General features: G+C 37.8%; 1 protein-coding gene across 2 annotated transcripts in view; it reads right to left on the bottom strand.

The window, feature by feature from the left end:
• The window catches only part of ELP4 (elongator acetyltransferase complex subunit 4), a 149,748-nt gene that overhangs the window by 65,846 nt on the left and 62,781 nt on the right, over window positions 1-21,121 (bottom strand). For both annotated transcript variants that reach the window (XM_074543778.1, XM_074543779.1), the window contains exons 8-9: window positions 14,962-15,070; window positions 12,149-12,255 (exon numbers count right to left, since the gene is read on the bottom strand). In XM_074543778.1, coding sequence (XP_074399879.1) covers window positions 12,149-12,255; window positions 14,962-15,070 — 216 coding nt within the window. The remainder of the gene's footprint in view (window positions 1-12,148; window positions 12,256-14,961; window positions 15,071-21,121) is intronic.

The following is a 21,121-nucleotide window of genomic DNA, read 5'->3' as shown; positions in this document are numbered from 1 at the left end:
TTGTCTTCTTATTCTGCAAAAACTCACTTTATTAATAGAAAATACAGAAATAACGTGGCTTCCCATTTAACTGATGAGACATGAAATACCTTACCAGTGATTTCTTATCAAAATATAAAGGAAATCTAAAAAGAATAAAACTTAAGCAGGACAGTACTAAATAGCTATTTAAAAGTGGCTACTTTATTGATACAAATACAAAAATTAAGGTAATGCTTTAAAAGATTATATTAATTTAAGAAATGCCTCTTAAAAAAAAATAAGAATTCCATTTAATTATAGAGCTCTTCAAAGCATCAGGAATCTCCTTTTAGTTACTTACTGAAATATCTGCACACATTCAATATTTATGCTGCCTTTCCCTCTATCCATTTTTAAACAGAATTAAAGGAGTAGCTAAAACTCTGCCAATAAAATGACAGGAAGGCTATTTTTAGTCTAGATGATGTAGACCAAGCATAAACAGCCCATGGCTATGCTACTATTGAGGATCAGATCTAAATACAAGTACTAGATTTCCTCCCTATTAGGTTTTTTTTTTTTAACAGCAACAAGAATTACAAATTACATACTGGTCTGTATCTCTTAAAAAATACTCATCCTAGAAGGAGAAGCATTTTTCCCTTCATTAAAGCAAAAAAAGAAGCTGATGTAACTCCTGCCATGCTACTCTCTGGTAGAAAAAGTGGATTTGAGGCAGTAGAGGAAACCTGCAACCTGCCCAGAATTACAAAGCCTTACACCAAAAGGTGAGAACTGTTGATTAGCAAGTTTACCAGGGGCTTTAGAATGCAGACCTGAGACATCTCCATCTCCAGAGACTGCAGCATTTATATTTATCAATCAAGCAAAACGTGACCAAATCCCCAATAAATCCATGAGAGAAGAGATGAAACCAATGGATAACTGCACAAAATGGAGAAACAGAAGGAAAATGCTGCTCAGTTGTGACATCTGGCACCTCCAGAGGCCAGGGATGTGTTCATCTTGTATGTCACATACTGGAAACCCAGGCTGGGGTTACATCCACGAGCAGGCCCTGGCTTGGACCATCCTTGGTCTGCTCTGGTTCATCCACTCGTGCGTTGGCTCACAGATGAAAGCAGCTAAGGGGGAATGCCTGAACCCTGAGCTATCCTGGGACAGCCATCCTCAACTGAGAACTCTCCCAGAGCCAAGGATCTGTAAACTGCACAGAATCACACAATTCACAGAATGACTGGGTTGGAAGAGACCTTCAAGATCATGGAGTCCAACCCAGCCCCAACAGCTCAACCAAGCCCTGGCACCCAGTGCCACATCCCGGCTGTGTTAAACAGGGATGGTGACTCTACCATCTCTTTGGGAATTCCCAAAATTCTCATAATGACCAGGTTGGAAGAGACCTTCAAGATCATCCAGTCCAATCCACCCAAACACCTCAACCAAGCCCTGGCACCCAGTGCCACATCCAGGTTTTGTTAAACACACCCAGGGATGGGGACTCCATCACCTTCTTGGGAATTTCCAAAAATCAGAGAATTCACAGAATGACTGGGTTGCACGAGACCTTCAGGACCACTCAGTCCAACCCAGCCCCAACACCTCAATTAAACCCTAGCACTCAGTGCCACATCCAGGCTGTGTTAAACAGGGATGGTGACTCTACCATCTCTTTGGGAATTCCCAAAATTCCCAGAATGACCGGGTTGGAAGAGACCTTCAAGATCATCCAGTCCAACCATGCCCCAACACCTCAATCATGCCCTGGCACCCAGTGCCACATCCAGGCTTTGTTAAACACACCCAGGGATGGTGACTCCATCACCTTCTTGGGAATTCCCAAACTTCCCAAAATTCCCAGAATGACCGGGTAGGAAGAGACCTTCAGGACCATCCAGTCCAACTCATCCCAAACTAAACCCTGGCACCCAGTACCACATCCAGGCTTTGTTAAACACACCCAGGGATGGTTACTCCATCACCTCCTTGGGAATTTCCAAAATTCAGAGAATTCACAGAATGACTGGGTTGCAAGAGACCTTCAGGACCACTCAGTCCAACCCAGCCCCAACACCTCAATTAAACCCTAGCACCCAGTGCCACATCCAGGCTGTGTTAAACAGGGATGGTGACTCTACCATCTCTTTGGGAATTCCCAAAATTCCCAGAATGACTGGGTTGGAAGAGACCTTCAAGATCATCCAGTCCAACCAAGCCCCAACACCTCAATCAAGCCCTGGCACCCAGTGCCACAACCAGGCTTTGTTAAACACACCCAGGGATGGGGACTCCATCACCTTCTTGGGAATTCCCAAACTTCCCAAAATTCCCAGAATGACCGGGTTGGAAGAGACCTTCAGAACCATCCAGTCCAACTCATCCCAAACCAAACCCTGGCACCCAGTGCTACACCCAGGCTTTGTTAAACACACCCAGAATTGGTGACTCCAGCACCTCCCCAGGCAGCCATTCCAGAACTTTATCATCCTTTCTGTAAAAAACTTTTTCCTAAAGTCCAACCTAAATTTCCTTTGGTGTCCTCTCAATCTGTCAGTTCCTGGAGAAAGAGCCCAGCCCCACCTGAGCAGAGCCACCTTTCAGGAGCTGTAGAGAGTGATAAGGTCAACCCTGAGCTCCAGCTCCTCCCTGCTCCATCTGGAGAGCCAGGAGCCAGCCTGGGTGAGGCAGTCCCTGAGCAGTTCCTCCCCAAACTCGGGGAATGTTTTGCTCACAAATATTCAAATGCCTGGCAGATAATCTCAGGTGTGCCACAGAGACTTCAGGAACCCCCTCAAAACTCAGCTCCCATGGCCAAATCCTCAAATGTTCACATGTGGGCCACACAACCCTGTCCTTCCCACAAAAAATGAGGTGCAGTGCCTCAGCAAAGATTAATAAAAGATCTCAAAAATTTAAATCTTGAGCAACCAGGTTATTTTGAGAATAGCAGGGGCTGCTTTCGATGCAGGGTGGATTTCTCCTCTGTAGCACTCACACACTTCCTGAAAAGTGGCAAACTGGTTGGTTATCTTTGCTTTTTGCTTTTACTGTTCAACAAGACTCAAGCCAACACAATGCCCAAAGATTACTGGTTTAATAGGAGAAAAAAAGTCAGTCCATTTAGCAACTGTTTTGTAAACATAAATTCACAACACCAGAGTGAATTCTTGAGTAATTTCTTCTATAACAGACTTCAAACAGGAAAAAATTAGCAAAGCCCATAGACTGTGTTTTCATGAGCTAAAACCAGGTTTTTCAAACCTTAAATACCTGAAATGTGGCATTTAAAATGAACTACTTTCAGCAAGTGCTAACCAGCTGTTTTGTGAAAGTCAAGCAGCCTATGATTGGTGTAAGTTGGCAGCCAAATTCCCTTTATTTATTTATGCATTTATGGACAGCAATAAAAAGCTTTAATTATTGTACACTATACAATTATTGCTTACTTTCTTCAGAAGGAAGGAGGAAACAGAACAGTTAATTCAGTAATATAATTCATTCTGAAGGGGAATAATATGGTGTCAATGTTAAGCTGGCCAGAAACACCACTTTAACTGCAATAAATAATGTTTTCCTTCTAGGAGACAGCTTCACTTGATATTTCAAAAGCTATTGGTTTTCAACATGCAATGAGAAACTTTAAATTACATTGTGTGTGTGATACAGAATCCTTTGAAAACACTATGAAATATAACAGAAAAACCAAATACAAAAAATATCAAAACCATGTAACTAGAACAACTGTGAGAGAGAGAGCAATAAAGATGGCATGACCAAAATCTAATTTTGCTTACACTTTGGACACTGTAGTCCTCACCCCTTTTGCTTATGATAATCTACTTTTTGCACAATTCTCTTGGCCAGAAATATAAGAAGAAAATGTACTCTGGAATTTAGTTACAGATAATACCCCATAATTAAGCCAAAGCAAAAAGTAGTATTTGCACAATGATTTTGGAACATTTTTTCTTCAGCTACAGTACTTTGCAGTGTATGTTTATTTTTTTTCCCTCCTCTCTCTTTCTGGCACTTTCATGAAGTCTTTCAGACTGAGGATAATGACTAGTTTGCTCTCAATAAAAATAATTTTAAAACCCATGCTCCTGTATTAACGCTCAATAAAGGGTAATATTTTTTGTGAATCAGTGAAAGAAATAGATCAGAAAAATGGTATGAAACAATTTCTGTAGAGGTGAAAAATTTAAAAAAACTATAAATTTGTGGTTTCCTTGCAGATTTATGTTCATGCAAAACCACTAATATTTTCAAAAGCCTGGAAAGGTTAACACTTAATCTTGAATTTCCAGAGTTCCAATAAAACATTGGAAAGTTAAGTGTGGAAATGGCAAATCTTTGGCAGCATTGGTCTGTTTCCCCACAAAATGCCATTTTAACCATTTACAAGTATTAGGTATGGCTATTTTCCAGTTTCCTCATTCAGAGGGAACTTTGAGTCACTTCCTACCCAAAGATCATGATTAAAACCAGAACAAACAGCCCTGAGACAAGGAGATCCAGATGGATGCACACCTTGGATGTGGAAAATCCTCCTCCTCTCACCTCTTACTAAGAGCCCTGAAGCCCAGGGCATGGCAGTAAGGTTCAGGGACAATGCACACCTGTGGATGAGAACATGGGGCTTCCTCTCAGCTTGCATTTTCATTTTCCTGCCTTTACAGAGACACGGAAAACCTGAGATGTGTTTTACCATGTAACACCCTGATTGGATTTGCTACTCTTTGTGAAATGAGAACATGGTACAACGACAAAATCACCTAATTTTATTAAAACTTGTGATATTTTAAAGAGCATTTAATGGAAGTGGCACTCGGTTCCTGCTGAGAGCTACTACAAATATGAGGCTTAACTCTTTTTGCCTCTTAAAGACTCACCATCAATATCTTTCTAACTCATGCCCACAGGCCTTTGTCTAAAACATAGTGAATAACATAATAGTGAATAATATAATAGTGAATAATATAATAGTGAATAATATCATCCTTTATAGACATTTGTAAAGAAAGTTTTTAAATCCTTATCAACCAACACTTTTACAAAAAGATGCCCTTATTCCACCCGCCTTCCAACAGTTAGAAAGTGGGAATATGTCAGCTGCTTTACTTTTCTGGCAAATGCAGGAGAGGTTGACCCACTTATTGAGAGAGTGAACAGGCCAAACCCTTTCGTGCTGCAACACTGACCCTTAGCACAGATCCTGAGAATGAGCAGCCCATTACAACACGCACAAGTGACCCTCCAGAGCGTTAATGACTTTGTGCTGCACGTCCTTCCCTTGCAACAGCACGTGGCAGAAATATTTCCAAACACCAGAATTATTTGTTTAAGTGAGTTCTGTTAAATGGGCTCTGTTGGCTAAGGAGAAACTGCACTTGCACTGCGTTGCAAGGGTTAAAGTTTTGAAAAATTGAATGGAACTTTCCCACTACAGTGTTATACAACCCGTAAGACAAAATTAATTGTAAAATAAATTTCAGGATATTACAAATCTTCCTATGAAACCTAAGAGTTAGCAATATCTTCCTGTATTTGCCTACAGACAAATAATTAATAATTCAATTTACATTAATAAGCAGCATACAACAAGAAGGCGATATTTTCAAATTAAATCCTTCTTCTTCATGTGCACAGGATATGTGTTCTGAAATTCCATATACTCCATAAAATTCCAGATATTCCATAAAATTGATCACTTGATTTCAGTCCAGTGTACCATTAAGATTCAGAGAGTTTTTCTTTCCAAATAGGAGTTCTCCAAGTATTGCTTCACCTCAAGTTATTATAATTTAAAAATGCTCTCCCAAAACTTCAGCTAAATTGTACTGTCACAATTTAAAACACGTATATTTATTCAAAATTGTTTGAAAGAATGTGATACATTTTTGACAGGCAGTCTTTTACAATATTGAAATCAAATCCTTGATTTCATCAAACCCTTCATATTCTGTGCCTTATTCCTGGAAGGCTCATGCCAAAATGATTTAGTTTGATTTTCTTTAACAATGGTAGGTTGGCTTGACAGCATCTGACAAAACAATTCAGTGAAGTACACCATACCAGGTAAAGAGAACCTGAACTGGCTACTAGGTGAAATAATGCAAAATGGAGCTTGGTATTATGACAGAATTAGTTTTGCAGGAGAATAAAAAAAATAATTTTTTTTTTTTTAGTTTTATTATTTTTAGATTAAGAAAATGTTATAGTATTATAATTATTGTCTTTTGAACTATTTTTAAAACACCCAGTGGCGAATATAACGGGGAAAATGGACAGGAAAAATCAATGCAAACCCCCTGGTTTTGCTGGTATAAATTCCAGCTGAATTTTAGTCCAGTGTTTTGCCTCTCTCTGTTGGAAATTCTGGTTTTATGTGCAGAGTTCCCTGCACTGGAGCCCCCCACCTGGAGAGAGCATCCAGCACAGAGTTTGCCAGGGATGATGCAGCTGCTCAAGGCATCCCATGCAAGCCCCAGGGGTACCTCAGACACACGGGGGTGCGAAAATTGCAGAAATACACTTTCTGTAACACTTTGGGAAAGTTCTGTCTCGTCCCTGAACCAGGAGAAGCAGGGAAGTCTCATCCCTGCCCCAGGCAGACACAAGTGCTGGCTTGGTAAAAGAAGGTTTATTTTGATACCATAAGGCCCCAACTGAGGGTCAAGTCTTGTCTCACTGTCTGTTTTGACAATCTCAAAATGTAGGGTAGTTTTTTCTATATTTCAAGGTGTATAGATCAGTATGGTAACATGTATGTTGTAGCATGTATTAGCTTATTTTGCTTATTTTACTGAATGGTTGCTATAGAACCGACATTTAACCTAAATTTATAATTAACCAGTGTTTCCTTTTGTCAGCTCCCAGGTTCACTTATTCCTTTTGTTAACAGTGGCCAAAAATAGCTCATTAATTCAACTGCATTTATTTACAGATTTACTCAACTTTAGAAACATCTGAGGAACATAACCAAGATAATATGGTCTTTAGCCATTAATGAAGACAGCCTCAAATTCTCTTAGGAGGAGCTAAAAGAAGTGATGCCATTTTCTAGTTCTCACTTCAGCTGAGAGGTTGGTATGGCATGGATTTTAAGTATATACTGATTTAAGAGATACTGTATTTTAAATATAGACATCAGCTCTGACCTGTCTCACCCACCTGTTTGGGTAAATAACCCCTGACAGTGGCCACTTGCACCTCCCTTTTGCAAATAAGAAGTTTACCACAAGCAATGGAAAGAGAGACACTGAAAGGAGGACAAAAAAAAAGTCAGAAATTCAGAGATTTCAGATGGAGGCTACCTAAGCCACAGCTCCTGCTTTAAATGGCCATAATCACCACCTCAAAGAGCTTGAAATCATCTTTCAAATACAGTGTTGGACACAAGGAATGCCTGGAGTTGCAATTACTTCTTATTTTGGCCATCATTAGTTTTCTCACAGTCTTTTACCGCCAGATGAAGACTGGACGTTCATTATTTGAATGCCTTTGGAACAATTTGTTTGTTTTTAATTCTGTATAGGCTCAGAAGCTGGTTTTGGTGGTTATGTTTCCTTCCAAAGACTTCACCTTTTACTCTGGCAATTAGCATGGGGAAAATGAAATACAGAGTGCTCCACAGTGCCATACTTCATCTGCCCTGCTCTGAGAAACCAGCCACAGGACTCCTCTAATTCCTTTCCCTCTCCTGTTAGGAAACACCTCTCAGAAAAGGTCCTGAATCTGTACATTAAGCTCTGGAAACTTGTTTTTTTTTTTTTGCTGCATGGCTATTCTTTAAATCATATATGACATTTGGCCTCAAACTGAGCTGGCTTCTAAAGAATTTATGGTGGGCTGCACAGGTGGTGTAGACATTTAAAAGAAAATGTTGGCTGCTGTGACTTGAGTTTTGATTAAAAAAATGTATTTGCACAACAACTATTTATTAGACAAACCATAATGTAAAAACTTCTAGGAAAAAAGCTTCACTTCTATACTCCTAATAATTGACAGTAACTTTAAGACTTCTAAATTAAGCAAAACTAGGGAATTTTAAAAAAAAAACCACCCTCAGAAACTTTGCTATTTGCAAGCACTTATCTGAATGTATCAGGGGTTTAACTTTAAATAGATAATTTCAGAGGTCTGTGTTGTCCAGACAATAAAAAAGGGAGTTAATCAAATATGAATCTTCTCCAACTGTCTTGTCAAACCAGGTAATGATGTCCTGCCAGCCAAACTCAGAGGGAACATGTGAAACAAATACAAAAGTAAACAGGCCCTAAGCTGCCCAAGGGAAAGTCAGCAAGATGGCAATTTCAATCATTTGGAATAATACTAAAGCAGCCTTAGGCTTTTCTCAGAATGGAAACATGTCACTGTTACTGCAATATTTGAACAAATCAGACTGCAAAAGAAAGGAACACTTATGTAATCACAGCCGTGGAGCAGCGCTTTACTCAATGGTAAGGTGGAAAATAATTAAAGGAAAATGTCCTTTTTGGAGAGTAATTATAAATCTACCCCAGTAACAAAGATAAACAATCTTCCCATAGAAATTTGGCGTGGTGAAAAAACCAACTTTAAGCAGAAATTTCTTAAGTCTTGACACAGGAGGCTTTGGAACAACAAAGATAAAGTTCTGTCAAATAAAACTACGAATGTAATGCTCCTACAAAATTTCTCCAATGCTGATAAAAGTTACACTCAGAGCTACAAAACAAACTTCAAGAGCAGCTCTGCTGAACGGCCGCATTAAGAAGAACGGGCTGTCATATCATTTAACTGAGAAATCAAAAAATATTTCAAATATTTGGGGAACTTACCTAATCAGTAAACGTTCAGTATGTGTCTAGTCATGTAGCCATCTTTTAGTCAATCATCAGAAAATCAAAGGCAAATTGGCATGACTCAACCCAAACTTTAATACCGCATGATTGTGTCGTGTAAGCTTGTTTTGTGCGAGGGCTGCTGTGGTTTTAGCGGGGAGATTAGCGACCGGACCTAAGCTGGCCTCCAAACCTTGCCCTGCTGATGCCTCAAGCCCTTTGAAGTCTGACCATCATACCTGGCAAAACAACAGTGGGAACTAGGCTGGTGTCAGATCTAATCAAGTTTCCTGCCTCAGCATAGCTAACTATGGGGTACACTAATTGGCCCAATTGCGGATTATACCTTTTGCTACAGATTCGAGACAATAATTTAGTCAAATGATGTTTTTTATCTCCTTCTAATTAAGATTCCAAAGTGGGAAGAAATAGGATTAGACAGGCTAACTTCAAAATTGTGTCCTTTAAAGTGGCATGCACATAAGATAGATCTCTGATAATGCTGCATATAAGAGAATATTGCTAGTAACTAAAGTGTGAAGATTTGAGAAAGCTTGAAATAGCTACTGCACCTTTTAGATAAACATGGAAGCTTTCCTGGAAGGTTCCTCTTCATCATTTATAAATGGACAATGAGCACTCATAAATATTCATTAAAAAACCATTTTCATCCTGAATTTTAAAATAAAATCTCTTTGGAGAACATTTCAACCCATCTTACTTTGATGAAGAAGACACAAGGAAAACTGAAATGGTTAAAAGATTCTGCGGGCCATAAAGAGGTGGAGTTCCTCCCACAAAACTGCAATCTAATAAAATAGATTTGACATTCAAGGTTTTCCACCTGCGAGGGCCAAACTATAAGGAGTTGTTTAACTGGTGAGCAATCCAGAGATGAGTAAATCCATGTCCCATGTTCTTATTTAAACTATAAAAAAAGAATGAATAAAACCCGTTTGGAAGAAATGTCACCGTAATTCATAGGTTCTGTGTTTCCAGCTTTTCTTATGCAATTTGATTTTAAAGCAGCATTTCAAGTAGAGGGCAATATTTTTATCCTAAATCATGCATATAAGTATGTAGAATCTTTCCAAAAACTCTAAGGTACTCTATATAAATTTTCATTTCCTATTTAAGCTGCACACTGAAGAAGCCCTAGCTCACTGCATTGTGTATAAGGCACATACAATGCTTGCAATGCACACTGTTGTGCTGCTTTTTGCTTCTGCCCCCAGAACCAGCGCTGACTGACTGCTGACACATCACATTCTAGCTGCAGAAACCCATTTCAGAAGACCTCATTCACATCCTTTCCTAATTCAGTTTTCCCTTGCTCCCATTTTCTTACCCCAGCCAGCCTCTCTGCTTTCCCTAACAGTATGAGGAAGAAAAACATATGTATTATGGATTAGCGAAACTTGTACAGGAAGATCACAGTAGGACAGTGATCTAACATGTTCAAAAAGGGAGAGTTTGTGTCAGTTCAGCTTACAGAAAGCATATCTCTAACAAAACCTGAAGTTATTCAAAAGGGGCTGCAGCTGAGCAGCGAAGGCAGAAATTACACAAGTGGGTCATCCACGCATGTCTGAGACAACAGGTTGTTCCAAGAGTTGCACTTCACTCCTGTTTCCAATGTCCCATGGCTAATTCAATTCTTTTTACAGAGCCTCCTGCTAAGGGTTTTCTTTCCTTCCAAATTACATTACAGATTAGAATCTCAAACGTGTCTGGAAGAGAAAATTGTATTCTGAGACGCCACCCAAATACCCTAACTCTCAGCTATGACAAATGAGAATTTACTATGCTGTGAAATGAGGGTGCACGCCTCTCTACACCTCTGAAAACAGAGAGAACATTCGTATTTTAAAACCAAACACAGACTACCAAGGGTTTTGTTCCTACTGTACTGCTCAAAAGCAGTTGCTCAAATGCTTTAATACCTCACAATGCCTGGTCCCACTCGCTGCATTCTCTGGAAAGTGACAAACTTTCTAAAGGAATTGTCTTGGGGAAAAAAGCCCTCCTCCATGTGCTTGCCTTTAAGTGGCTTCTGAAGAGGATCCCTCTGGTTGAGAAACTTCTAGCACTCACGCAGAGATGACCTGCATGAAGAACTGGCTGCCTGATTAACTATTAACTACCTCTCAATAGGATTAGATAATTAAAGACATTGATGACCATTAATTAGGAGGAGGGCACCTTAATTTGTCACTTGATAGGGCCCTTTCAATGATTTATAGGTTAGGGCTACTTGCAATTGTGAAGGGGAGGGGGCAGTGAAGAGGGAGAACCCTGAAGTTACCTTATCAAGTGGCCAGCTAAAAAGGGCAGAGGGTCAAATAAGGGCCAAAGTGGTCACTTAAGGGTGAAGTCCCAAACACCAAAGCAGTGCCAAGCCACATTGACCAGCATTTGGTGATGGAGTAAAAAATATGCTAATTTATTGGTGGCAATTCTCCCTTTTTATGGTTTCAAGCAGTTAAGACAAGTGGCCTGCTTAAGAGCTTTTCATTTGAAAAGAGATTAAACAAAATGGTTTGTCAGGGATGCTTGGCTGTTTTATGTCTTTGTTAAAAAAAAAAAAAAAAATTTGCCCAGACTGTACCAATGACTATTGCATCACCCTGAAAGCCATCTTCCATCTCTAAGCATTACTTGGTTAATAAATACATCAGCTCTAATTGCTTAATAGTGCTATGTTCATTTGCTCTTTAGCAAGATTAAAATGAAATACATCTTTTGTATAACTGCCTTCTATCAGGACTGCCTGCATAAAGGTCACAGAAAAAAAGTTTAAATTTAGTAGGAAATTTACTTAAGGACATTAGTGTAAATGATACTGTGTTTAAAATGACATAAAAGAGCGAAAGGTGATTTCAGTAATGCAAAGAAAATGGTTTCTGAATACTGATAAGGACACTTATCCCCCATACCACACACAATTTTAGCCAACATTATACATTAAAATCCCTCTACTGGGGTAATAACATGTAGCTACTTTCCCACCCACTAACACAAGTAAGAGCAAGTCATTAACATTTAATTAAATATGCTCCTGACATCCTTAGAAACATGTCATGCTTTGTTATTGAAGGTTGTGGCCTACTTTCTATGTACATTTTAAACCAAAATAAAGTATTTATAGCGCAGCAAATGAGACATTTTTAATTAGGAGGCATATTACAGTATTTTATAAACCCCTTCCCAACAGCAAAGCCAGAACGAAATGAATTGACATCATCTGATGCATATTTTATGTATTTCAACAAAACGAAACATAAGAGATGGGATTAGCTCCACCTTTTGGGTTCTAAAGAGCGAAACAAGGTTTCTCTTACCTCGATGGTGAACTGCTTCCTTTTTAATCTAAAAGCAAGGTCCTTGGTGTCTGACACATCACAGATCAAGCTATTGAGCCGAGGAATCTGATGTACATGAACCAAACCTTGTGGAAAGAAAGAGTAAAGGAGGGGGGGGGGAAGAAAAAAAGATAAAAAAAATTAAGGAAACGCTGTCATCCAGATGCATAAATTAGAGTCTTACAGCAGAATTCTGTATATTTACACACACTCATCCTCCCCTTTTTAAACTGGAGCTTACTACCAGGAGCAATGAAGCAAACGGCGCGATTATGCTCAAGTAATCAAGCAGAATAAGATAAACAGAAATCCTTGTGCGGGGAAAACTAATTGCACTTTGGTACAGGAGTACAGATGTAAAGAGCCATCTTAATACTTGTCAAAACTCCAGCCCGTTTGTGTGTGATTTCCCCTCGTATTTACAGTAAGCAAATATGGCTATCACCTTGCACGCTGCCCACGGCACCACGGAGTGATCTTTATTTTATTAAATGCACCAGTAAGCAGCCAGCAAAACAAGGCTTATGGGTTACTGAGAACCACCGAAGCTCTAATGAGATCTCCTTCCTTTCCTGCCCCGAAAACCACCGGAAAACAACAATAACAAAAAAAAAAAAAAAAGTTTCTGGGGAAATCCCGGTTCAGGTGACGCTTTTTAATGATTTTTAACCCCCCAGAAGAAATAAATGTTGCTCCTGCAGGAGGTTTCTGGAGCTGCTCAGATGTTTTTAGCAGCGCTAGGTGCACTGCAAGCTCCGCGTTCTGTCAGCTGCAAGTCAGGCTGATTTTTTCTGACAAGGACGCTGGATGGTTTTTGTGCAGCCTAATATAGTCTCAGAACAACCTAAGGGGGATTTTCTACGTCTGAAAACCAGGAAAATTCTTCAGGGCTTCTCAATTACTGGCCTATATTTGTTATTCAGAAAGCCAGCGTCTAAATGGAAATACTGAATACTTAGAAAAGGTACCTGACTTCAAAACGGCAGCTGTGAGAAAATCCCCAAACATTAAATCCCTTATTTCAAATAAGGCAAGTATTTTTTTCAGGCATTTATTTATTTTTTTTAAAGTTTCCTAAAATTGAAGCACTTTAAAAAGCAGCATTTTTTTCGGGCACTAATTACAAAAATTGTCAATAATATTAGAAAAGTGCTATTACAGTTTTAAACCTTCTATCCCTGCCTACTGTACAGTGAATTAGAAGTACTATTTTTTAGGTTTTTGAGTAAAAAATCTAATTATTACATATAGGAACAGAAGGTATAACACAGAGTTGCTTATATACAGTATCCCAAAAATTTTCATTTAGGGGTAAGCTATATAATTCTTTTGTTATTTTGTGGCTTTTCAAACATTTAAATTTGCAGGCAGCTTAACAAAATGATTACGGTGTATTCATTAAATAATGCAATAACGTAATCAAACTTCTCTTGAATAATGTCAAAATCTTTCATCATCTGCAATAAAAAAATACCTTAAATATGTTCTTAGGCAAAAAGAATCTACCAAGTTAAAACCATTAGAAGCACCTTTTTTTCAGACTGTCAAATCAAGGTTGTGCAAATCTCAAAAGCTATGTACATTGGCACATAATTTGTATTAAATAGCACCAGAAATGGCTTAGCGTGCATTTTTAGAGGAAACCAGGAAATAAAAGCTAAAACAAACATTGTCCTAAAGGATCTCTTCAGTAATGAAAAAAGGAGTATTAAATTGACAGAATTATGCTAGCATAAACAAAGGCCATATCACGATTATACAGTTGGAAAAATAATTAGGCAAATTATTCCAGCTTTTGTTCACGGTTTCTTTTTCATTCACCTTTTTTTTCCCAGATAATGAAACGTGCACCACTTTCACAGTCAGAAAGATTTTTCTCTGATTTATTAATTACAGCTTGCATACACACAGTGGTGTCTCAACACCATCTTTGCTTTTTTTTCTTCTGTGTACTCCATACATTCTGCTGGGGAAAACACTGCCACTGTCATGTGTTTACAGCAGATTTCAGATAAGCAGTTTACTTTCAGCTGAAGGTTTCCATGGAACTACAGTAATATCACAATAATAAGAGCTGTAATTTATGCACAGTGCTCTGGATTAGCTAAAACTGTTATCCACTGCTCTGGCTGTGCACAACTTCTAATATTATTTTTAAAATTTAAATAGTTCTGCTGCAACAGCTGACGAAATTCTTTGGGAAAGAAAATGCAAGATTAAGCACCATTACCCATTTTGAAGATAAAACACTCGAAAGCCTACATGACTTTTTACCAAAATCAGTTTCAAATTTTACATTTCCTTAAAAGAGCAAGTGCTGTAACCTACAGCTGACAAAACAAAACCTTATTTTTCAGCACATAATTCGGCGTTTTATTCACCTTACTAACTAAAATACATGTTTTCCCTTGTTCTCAATTTAAAACTTGGCAGATCAGAAAGTATTGATTTCATGACAAGTCCAGCTCGCTGGTCAGATGATTGCCAAGCCTGCCCTGCATGTGAATTCCCCAAAGCCTGCCTGGTGAGATGTACATCTGATTGAGCCATGCCTCAGTAATGCAGCTTGACAACATGCAAGGAGTTGCCATGTTTCCTTTGCAGCCTTAATGCACTTTGCTGGAAATTTCCCTAACTCAAGGCTGCTTAGGCAAGGGGAAACATTTAAGAGGTATAATTCCAAAATGAAACCAAACGCTGCTTTAGAGCAGATGCCCAATTGGAGGGCGAGCTGCTAAGTGCCCCAGAAACACCCAGGGCAGACTTTTTGCCTTGCTGAAGATGGAACTCACCGTGGTAATCCTTGTACAATGGATTGGTTTCTCTCTCAGAGCCAATAAATGATTCAAGACCAACCACCATATCTGACAAGTTTGTTACACGTTCCATAATTGCTTTATTCTGTAAGACATGGAAACAAAATACACATCTTACGTGATGAAAAAGGTAATTAATGTTCACAGAGCAAGCCTTGGTCTTCTCAGTGACAAACTGTGTGGGGAAAATAGGTCATCAATACACAGAAATTATGTTAGAAGGCTTTTTTTCTTAAAAAAAATAAATTAAAAGGCTTCAAGTATGTGTCTAAAGAAAACAAATATTTGACAAGGATAAACCATGAAAGGGCTAACTTAGCACTAAATTAACATGTCCCTAAATCTTCACAGCAAGCATTTGCTCACATCAGCAATATCAACAAGCCATGTGTTAGCTTTATCTCTCATTGATTTCTGCTGTGAGTCTGATGCCCAGTTTTTGTTTGGGTTCTGAAAACCTTGGTTTTTAATACACTTAGGTATATCATCTCTAATATTTTGAGCAAGCAGAATATTTTGAGCAAGCAGAGCCAACACAATTATTCATTTTGGCTATCAGTGGAACATGGAAAACTCAATGCTGATTTCTCAGCACTTTTCCCTGTAAAAGTTTCTCTCTGCACAATAAAACTCTAAACTTCAAACAGCATTATCATTTCTCAATATATTTGTGATTTTTACGTGCTGCCTTATGCCTTGTTCTACAATGTACTGTCACATGCCTTAAATAAGCTGTTTCCCACGTGGTTTTCTTTACTCAATTTTATATAGCAGAGAGAGACATTCAAAGGTCACAACAGAAATCTTCAGAGGTAAGTCAGAAAAAATGTTCTTAAATGCTTTGATGATGTCAGTATTTAATGAGAAAAAAAGAGAACCATTTCTGTGGTAAAAATCAAAATATTTCTTGAAGATAACAAATAGTTATGTTAATAGTTATAATACTTGTTCTTGGTGCTTGTAGGTGCTACATTTATCAAACCTTCAGGGGTATCAAGACTAATCATCTCAAAATACCCATTACAATTATAAGGAATTAGTTCTGCAGCCCCAGGTTCTAGTTTGGTATTTTTCATTGATTTTAAAGTATTTCGTACATTTTGCACTTCTTTCATAAACTATATGACTCCTGCTTATTCTGAAAGGTAAATTTAAATACTGATAAACTATTCCATAATAACAATTCATCAATTAGGAGCAGAGACACTAAAACATCCCCAGACATGTTAGAACAGTCCATGCATTGTAGTGACATTCAGGTTTATAAAAATGGTGATCAACTGCTCCCAAGAACCCACATTTCAATAACCATTATTTCCTAGCCGCAGAGAAGCTTACAGAGCAGACACCAAAGGCGAAAATCTCCTGCTCCTGTCAAAGAATAAACAGAATTCTGTTTCCTGACCTCCACGTGAAGTTGAGGTCTGCCTGGGACAGCCCAATCTGCTCAGGTTACCGGCCCTAAACCCACAGATCCCATGGCACCTTCACACCCCCTCCCTTCCCCACCTTCTGGGCCAGATGGCATCAAATCCTGGGCAGGGGGCTCTTTTCAAAGCCTCTTGTGCCCAGGCCAAGAGCATCCACCCCCGTGGAACCAGGGAACTTCCATTTTACCCACAAATCTAGCCATGGAGGATGATAAAGTGCTGTCACCCTACAGAATTTCCCTTCTGAGGAATAACACAAGTGAGGTAAAAAGGACATTGCCCACACATCAATCCCCACACCTTGCTATTGTGAAGCTGGCTTGCAAATCATTTCCTCTTCTAGGAAGGGAGAGACAATATATTATATTTTAATGGAATCCTTATTCTATGGGGGCAATCACGTAAAGATGGTATAAATGTAAATCTAAAGTAGTCAGTGACCTCTGTAACCCCACAGACCAGAAATGGCCATCTTTTGTCAGCTCTTCAGGAGGCTGCTGGATGCTATTTGTGTAAGTAAGAAGCAAAAAACTTTTATATAAATAAATAAACACTGATGATTGCTGGAAAGAAAGCTAAAGTCCTGATACAAAAAAACCCAAAACCTATCCTTTGAAAAAAACATTTGCTGTCTGCTGATGTTTTTGCTTGCCAGTTTTGATAACAATGGGTCACAAAAACTGTGGAAAGAAACCATCAGCAACATGCCCCCATCACTGACAGTCCTGCAAATCATAAGAAGAGCATTCCCCTATTTGGTTTTAATTCAAAATTAAGATTCAAGTGAGGGACAGCACCTCAATATTTGCCTAACATGTTGGGTTTCAGCTCTTCCTCTGAAAGGGTTTGCTTTCTTAAATGGGGTTGTCTTTGCCCACGTTGGTTTTGTTTTTGTTTTTGAAGTGTGTCAAAATATTCCCCTGGCTTAATGCAGTGTATCTTGGGAAATATTTTGCACAGTGGATGGCCACACCAAACAGACATTTGCTTATGTGGCATTGTTGCCACAGATCTGTATCTATCATGTATTTTCTAGTTTGCAGCGTTCAGCACATTAATGCCCGATCAAAGCTGACGTCAGCACACAGATAGTTGTGATGTATGGCACACTGACATAAAGACACAAATCATGTTGCCCCATCTGGGCTGGAAAATTTAACAGAGCTCCAGATCTTCCTCCAGCCCCATACAAATATACCTCCTGCTTCTGGCATAAACTTGGCAGCTCTGGAGGGGAGCCAGGACATGGTTAGGAGGGAAGCCAGGAATGGTGAGATTCAGGGAAAGAGTTTGTTGGCAGCTAGAAGAGGTATTGTTTTAAATTATACTAAAAATGAAAAAAAAAACCAAACCCGAAACAACCCAAAAAGCCAGCCTTGGAAAGTTTTCAGTCTTGCTAGATGTGCCACAGTTTTTATAAATTAGTTAGTTCAGCCAAAATATAATTATTCTAACAACATGGTAGCAATCCTGTTGTGCAGGCTGGGCTGGGCATCCATTCTGTATCTTACTTTGTGCTACTGTTTGAGACAGACATTTTCTTTTAAGTGCAAACTTGCAATATTTGGGTTCAACCAAAGTGTACTTTCAAAACATGTCAGGAAAATCCACGTAGTGAGCTGGCTCTGGAAATGGGAACTGCACACGTGCTCAGGCAGCTTTGGGCAAGGGCAATCATGGAAAAAGATTGCTTTGTCTTACTAATTTATTTTCAGAAGGTGCATAAGCTTTGAGTAATTATTTGTGCAATAATTTGATCAGTTGTTTTATATATTGTTTAAAAATATTTATTTACAACAAAAGCTGTTTAAAATGCCCCGTGTTCTGTGTTTGAGTACAAAGCATGGGACTCCACCAACAGAAATTCTGTATGCTCAAACTTCCACACTGAAATTAATATTGTGTGTTTCTACTGGATTGAGTTCTCAGTGCACCACAATTTTATCATTACTACTATTAATCAAATGAATCTTGGTTCATCTGGATTCCCTATTAGGGAAAAAATCTGTCTTTTCCCCTCTGCTTTAATTTCTAGCTCTCCTCTGATTCCCTGTCAAAATTTTTCCAACACCCAAAATCTGTCCTCTCATTTTGCCAGTTTCTAAAAAATTAAAAACCTCACAACATTTATGTAATGAAAATATTCAAATCCTCAGTGCTTGCACTGCATAAGTAAAGAAATGTCAGGGAGTGGAAATTTTTCTTTGGACAGCCTGAACTTTTCTACATAATACATATAAAGAATCTCAAAATTTAAAAGGAAATAAGAGACTCATGTTAAGGATCTACAATAAGATAGAACTACCACCTATATAAATATATATTATATATATATATATATATAAAAACCTTTTTTTGCATATATTTGCATTTTTATTCTGATTAGTACATGAACATAATTTTAATATGGACTTACACACTGCATTGAAAAGAATGTATTTTAAGAGCACATCTCTTTTCAGAGAGACATTAGGCCTATATTTTGGTAGAGGGCTACTTCTGCATCTTTACATTCTGGTAATATAATCCCCTCATTGATTTTATTTTAAATAATTTAATTAAGAATTAACACATTGAATCCTACTTCAATTCCATCACCTAAACCACTAATTACAAATATTGTTTGTACTGGGACAAAACCCAGTTTCAGTGTTTTGTATGACAGCAAAGAGGAATTCAGACAGTTCTCCCAAGCCCAGGTAAAATTTTAATTTGAGGCAACAATCTCTGTTGTTACCAACAGGTGATACAGAAATCCTAACACTTCATGTGAAAGGAGGTCTCAATAATAAACACCAAGCAAGTTCATGCCAAATAATATGAATCTTGTGAAATTAAAGCAAATTTTGGTGTGTGAAGTGTTAAGAAAAGCTAAAAAATTGGTTGTTTTTTTTTTTTTTTTAATTCTGCTACATTCTGTAGCATAAAACTGTAATAAGCTTAGCACCATAATAGAGACAGGCAAATTGAACTAAAAAGAAACAATGGTTGGATATTCAATACATGACATAATCCTTGAGATTTTTGACAGATTATCACACAATGATGCAGTAATGACTTCACAACACACAAATATTTACCACTTGTCATTACTACTTCATCTCCAAAGGATTTTACATTGGAAATATAAATTATTAAGAAATGTGGCTTAAAGATTTATGACTATTTGTTAATAATTACTACTCAAGAAAAATTCAGAATTACCCATACATCATCTTTTGGTAAAAGAAGTTAGGTAATGGCCCCTTGTATTACTTTTATAGAGAGATCCAGTTTGTGTATTTATTCTGATCATTATTCACAAATAATAATAAGATATTATTATAGCAGGATTGAATGTATTATTATTCAAAAATACCCAAAATGAATTATTAACAACTGCTCTGCCAAGAAGTGTTACTTGATAATTACTAAAGGCTGTAAAGTATAAAATTCTACACATCTTCCAACTCCAAAGTGATTAGGTGTGTTTGCACACAGTAAATTTCCTAACTGAATGTTGAATTTTGGATCTAAAATGAATGTACACTCAGGCCATGGGAATATAAAATGACCATTAACAAATTTTGGTGTGCAGAAATCTGTACCAATCTCACAAAAAAACTGAACACAAGTGCCACGTCTTTGGTGGAAGACTCAAGAAATAAACTTAGAGGATTTGCTGCAAAGTACAATGCCTTCAGCGATGAGAAATCCACACCTGGGGATTCATCTTTTACCTTTGAAGAACCTTACTGACTATCATAAAACTTAGGTATAATATCCTGTATGGATGAAACAAGAGAAAAACTGATTTTGGTTGACTTGTTTAGAGGTAAAATAACATTAATGTATAATATGATAATTATAAAATCTATTTATAGATATATTTATATATAAAGATTGTATATATTATGTATCTATTATTATATATAGTAATGGATAATAGACAATTATAATATATACATTATGTATATATAGAATATATATATTAATACATAATATTGTCATAGCTAAATAACATAGCTAGTTACATCAGCTAATTTAAAGCAGTAAAGAACATATTTGAAAAATTTTATACAATTTGCAGAAGCAAAGAAAGGACAAGTAGTGAAGACAAGAGCAGGCAATTAGAAGCAACATATTTATAAAAATGGGAAGAGAGTAACAAAGCATCTGTTGGTCAATATGTTACACAACAAATTAATTCCAGATTTTGGTTGTTCTCTTAAGGTTGCTTTTAATAACTTTGCCCTGATAGTTGCCTGTGCTGTGGGAACTCTGCAGTGTTTTTTGCATATTACCATAAAATGTCAGATGAAGGTGGATGACACTGTACACAGTTAATTTTGATAGTTTTTCAGGAAGAATAATGAGCCAGGAAATAAAAAGTAAATATCACACACTTAAAAAGAAAAAAAAAAAACCAAACAAAAAACAAAACAAACAAACAAAAAAAAAACCCAAAAACCAAACTTTGGATCTTCATTGAAGATGGACTTGTGCATTACTTGAGCTATGAAAGCATCTCAGGCCAGCAAAGCCTGGCACCTTACAAAATCAGAAGTTTGTCTATTCTGCCACTGAAGGGCAGAATTAAAGGCTGAAAGCAGTGAAATGAGAGCTCACTAAACAGAGATAAATCAAGCAAGTCAATTACAGTTGCTGCTGCTGCAGCCTAAAAAAGATGGACCAAGCCTAGCAGCTTAAATCAAACGTTCCATCTG

Source organism: Zonotrichia albicollis, chromosome 6 (assembly GCF_047830755.1).
Source record: "Zonotrichia albicollis isolate bZonAlb1 chromosome 6, bZonAlb1.hap1, whole genome shotgun sequence".
NCBI lineage: Eukaryota > Metazoa > Chordata > Aves > Passeriformes > Passerellidae > Zonotrichia > Zonotrichia albicollis.
This window is presented reverse-complemented; position numbering and strand designations above follow the sequence as displayed.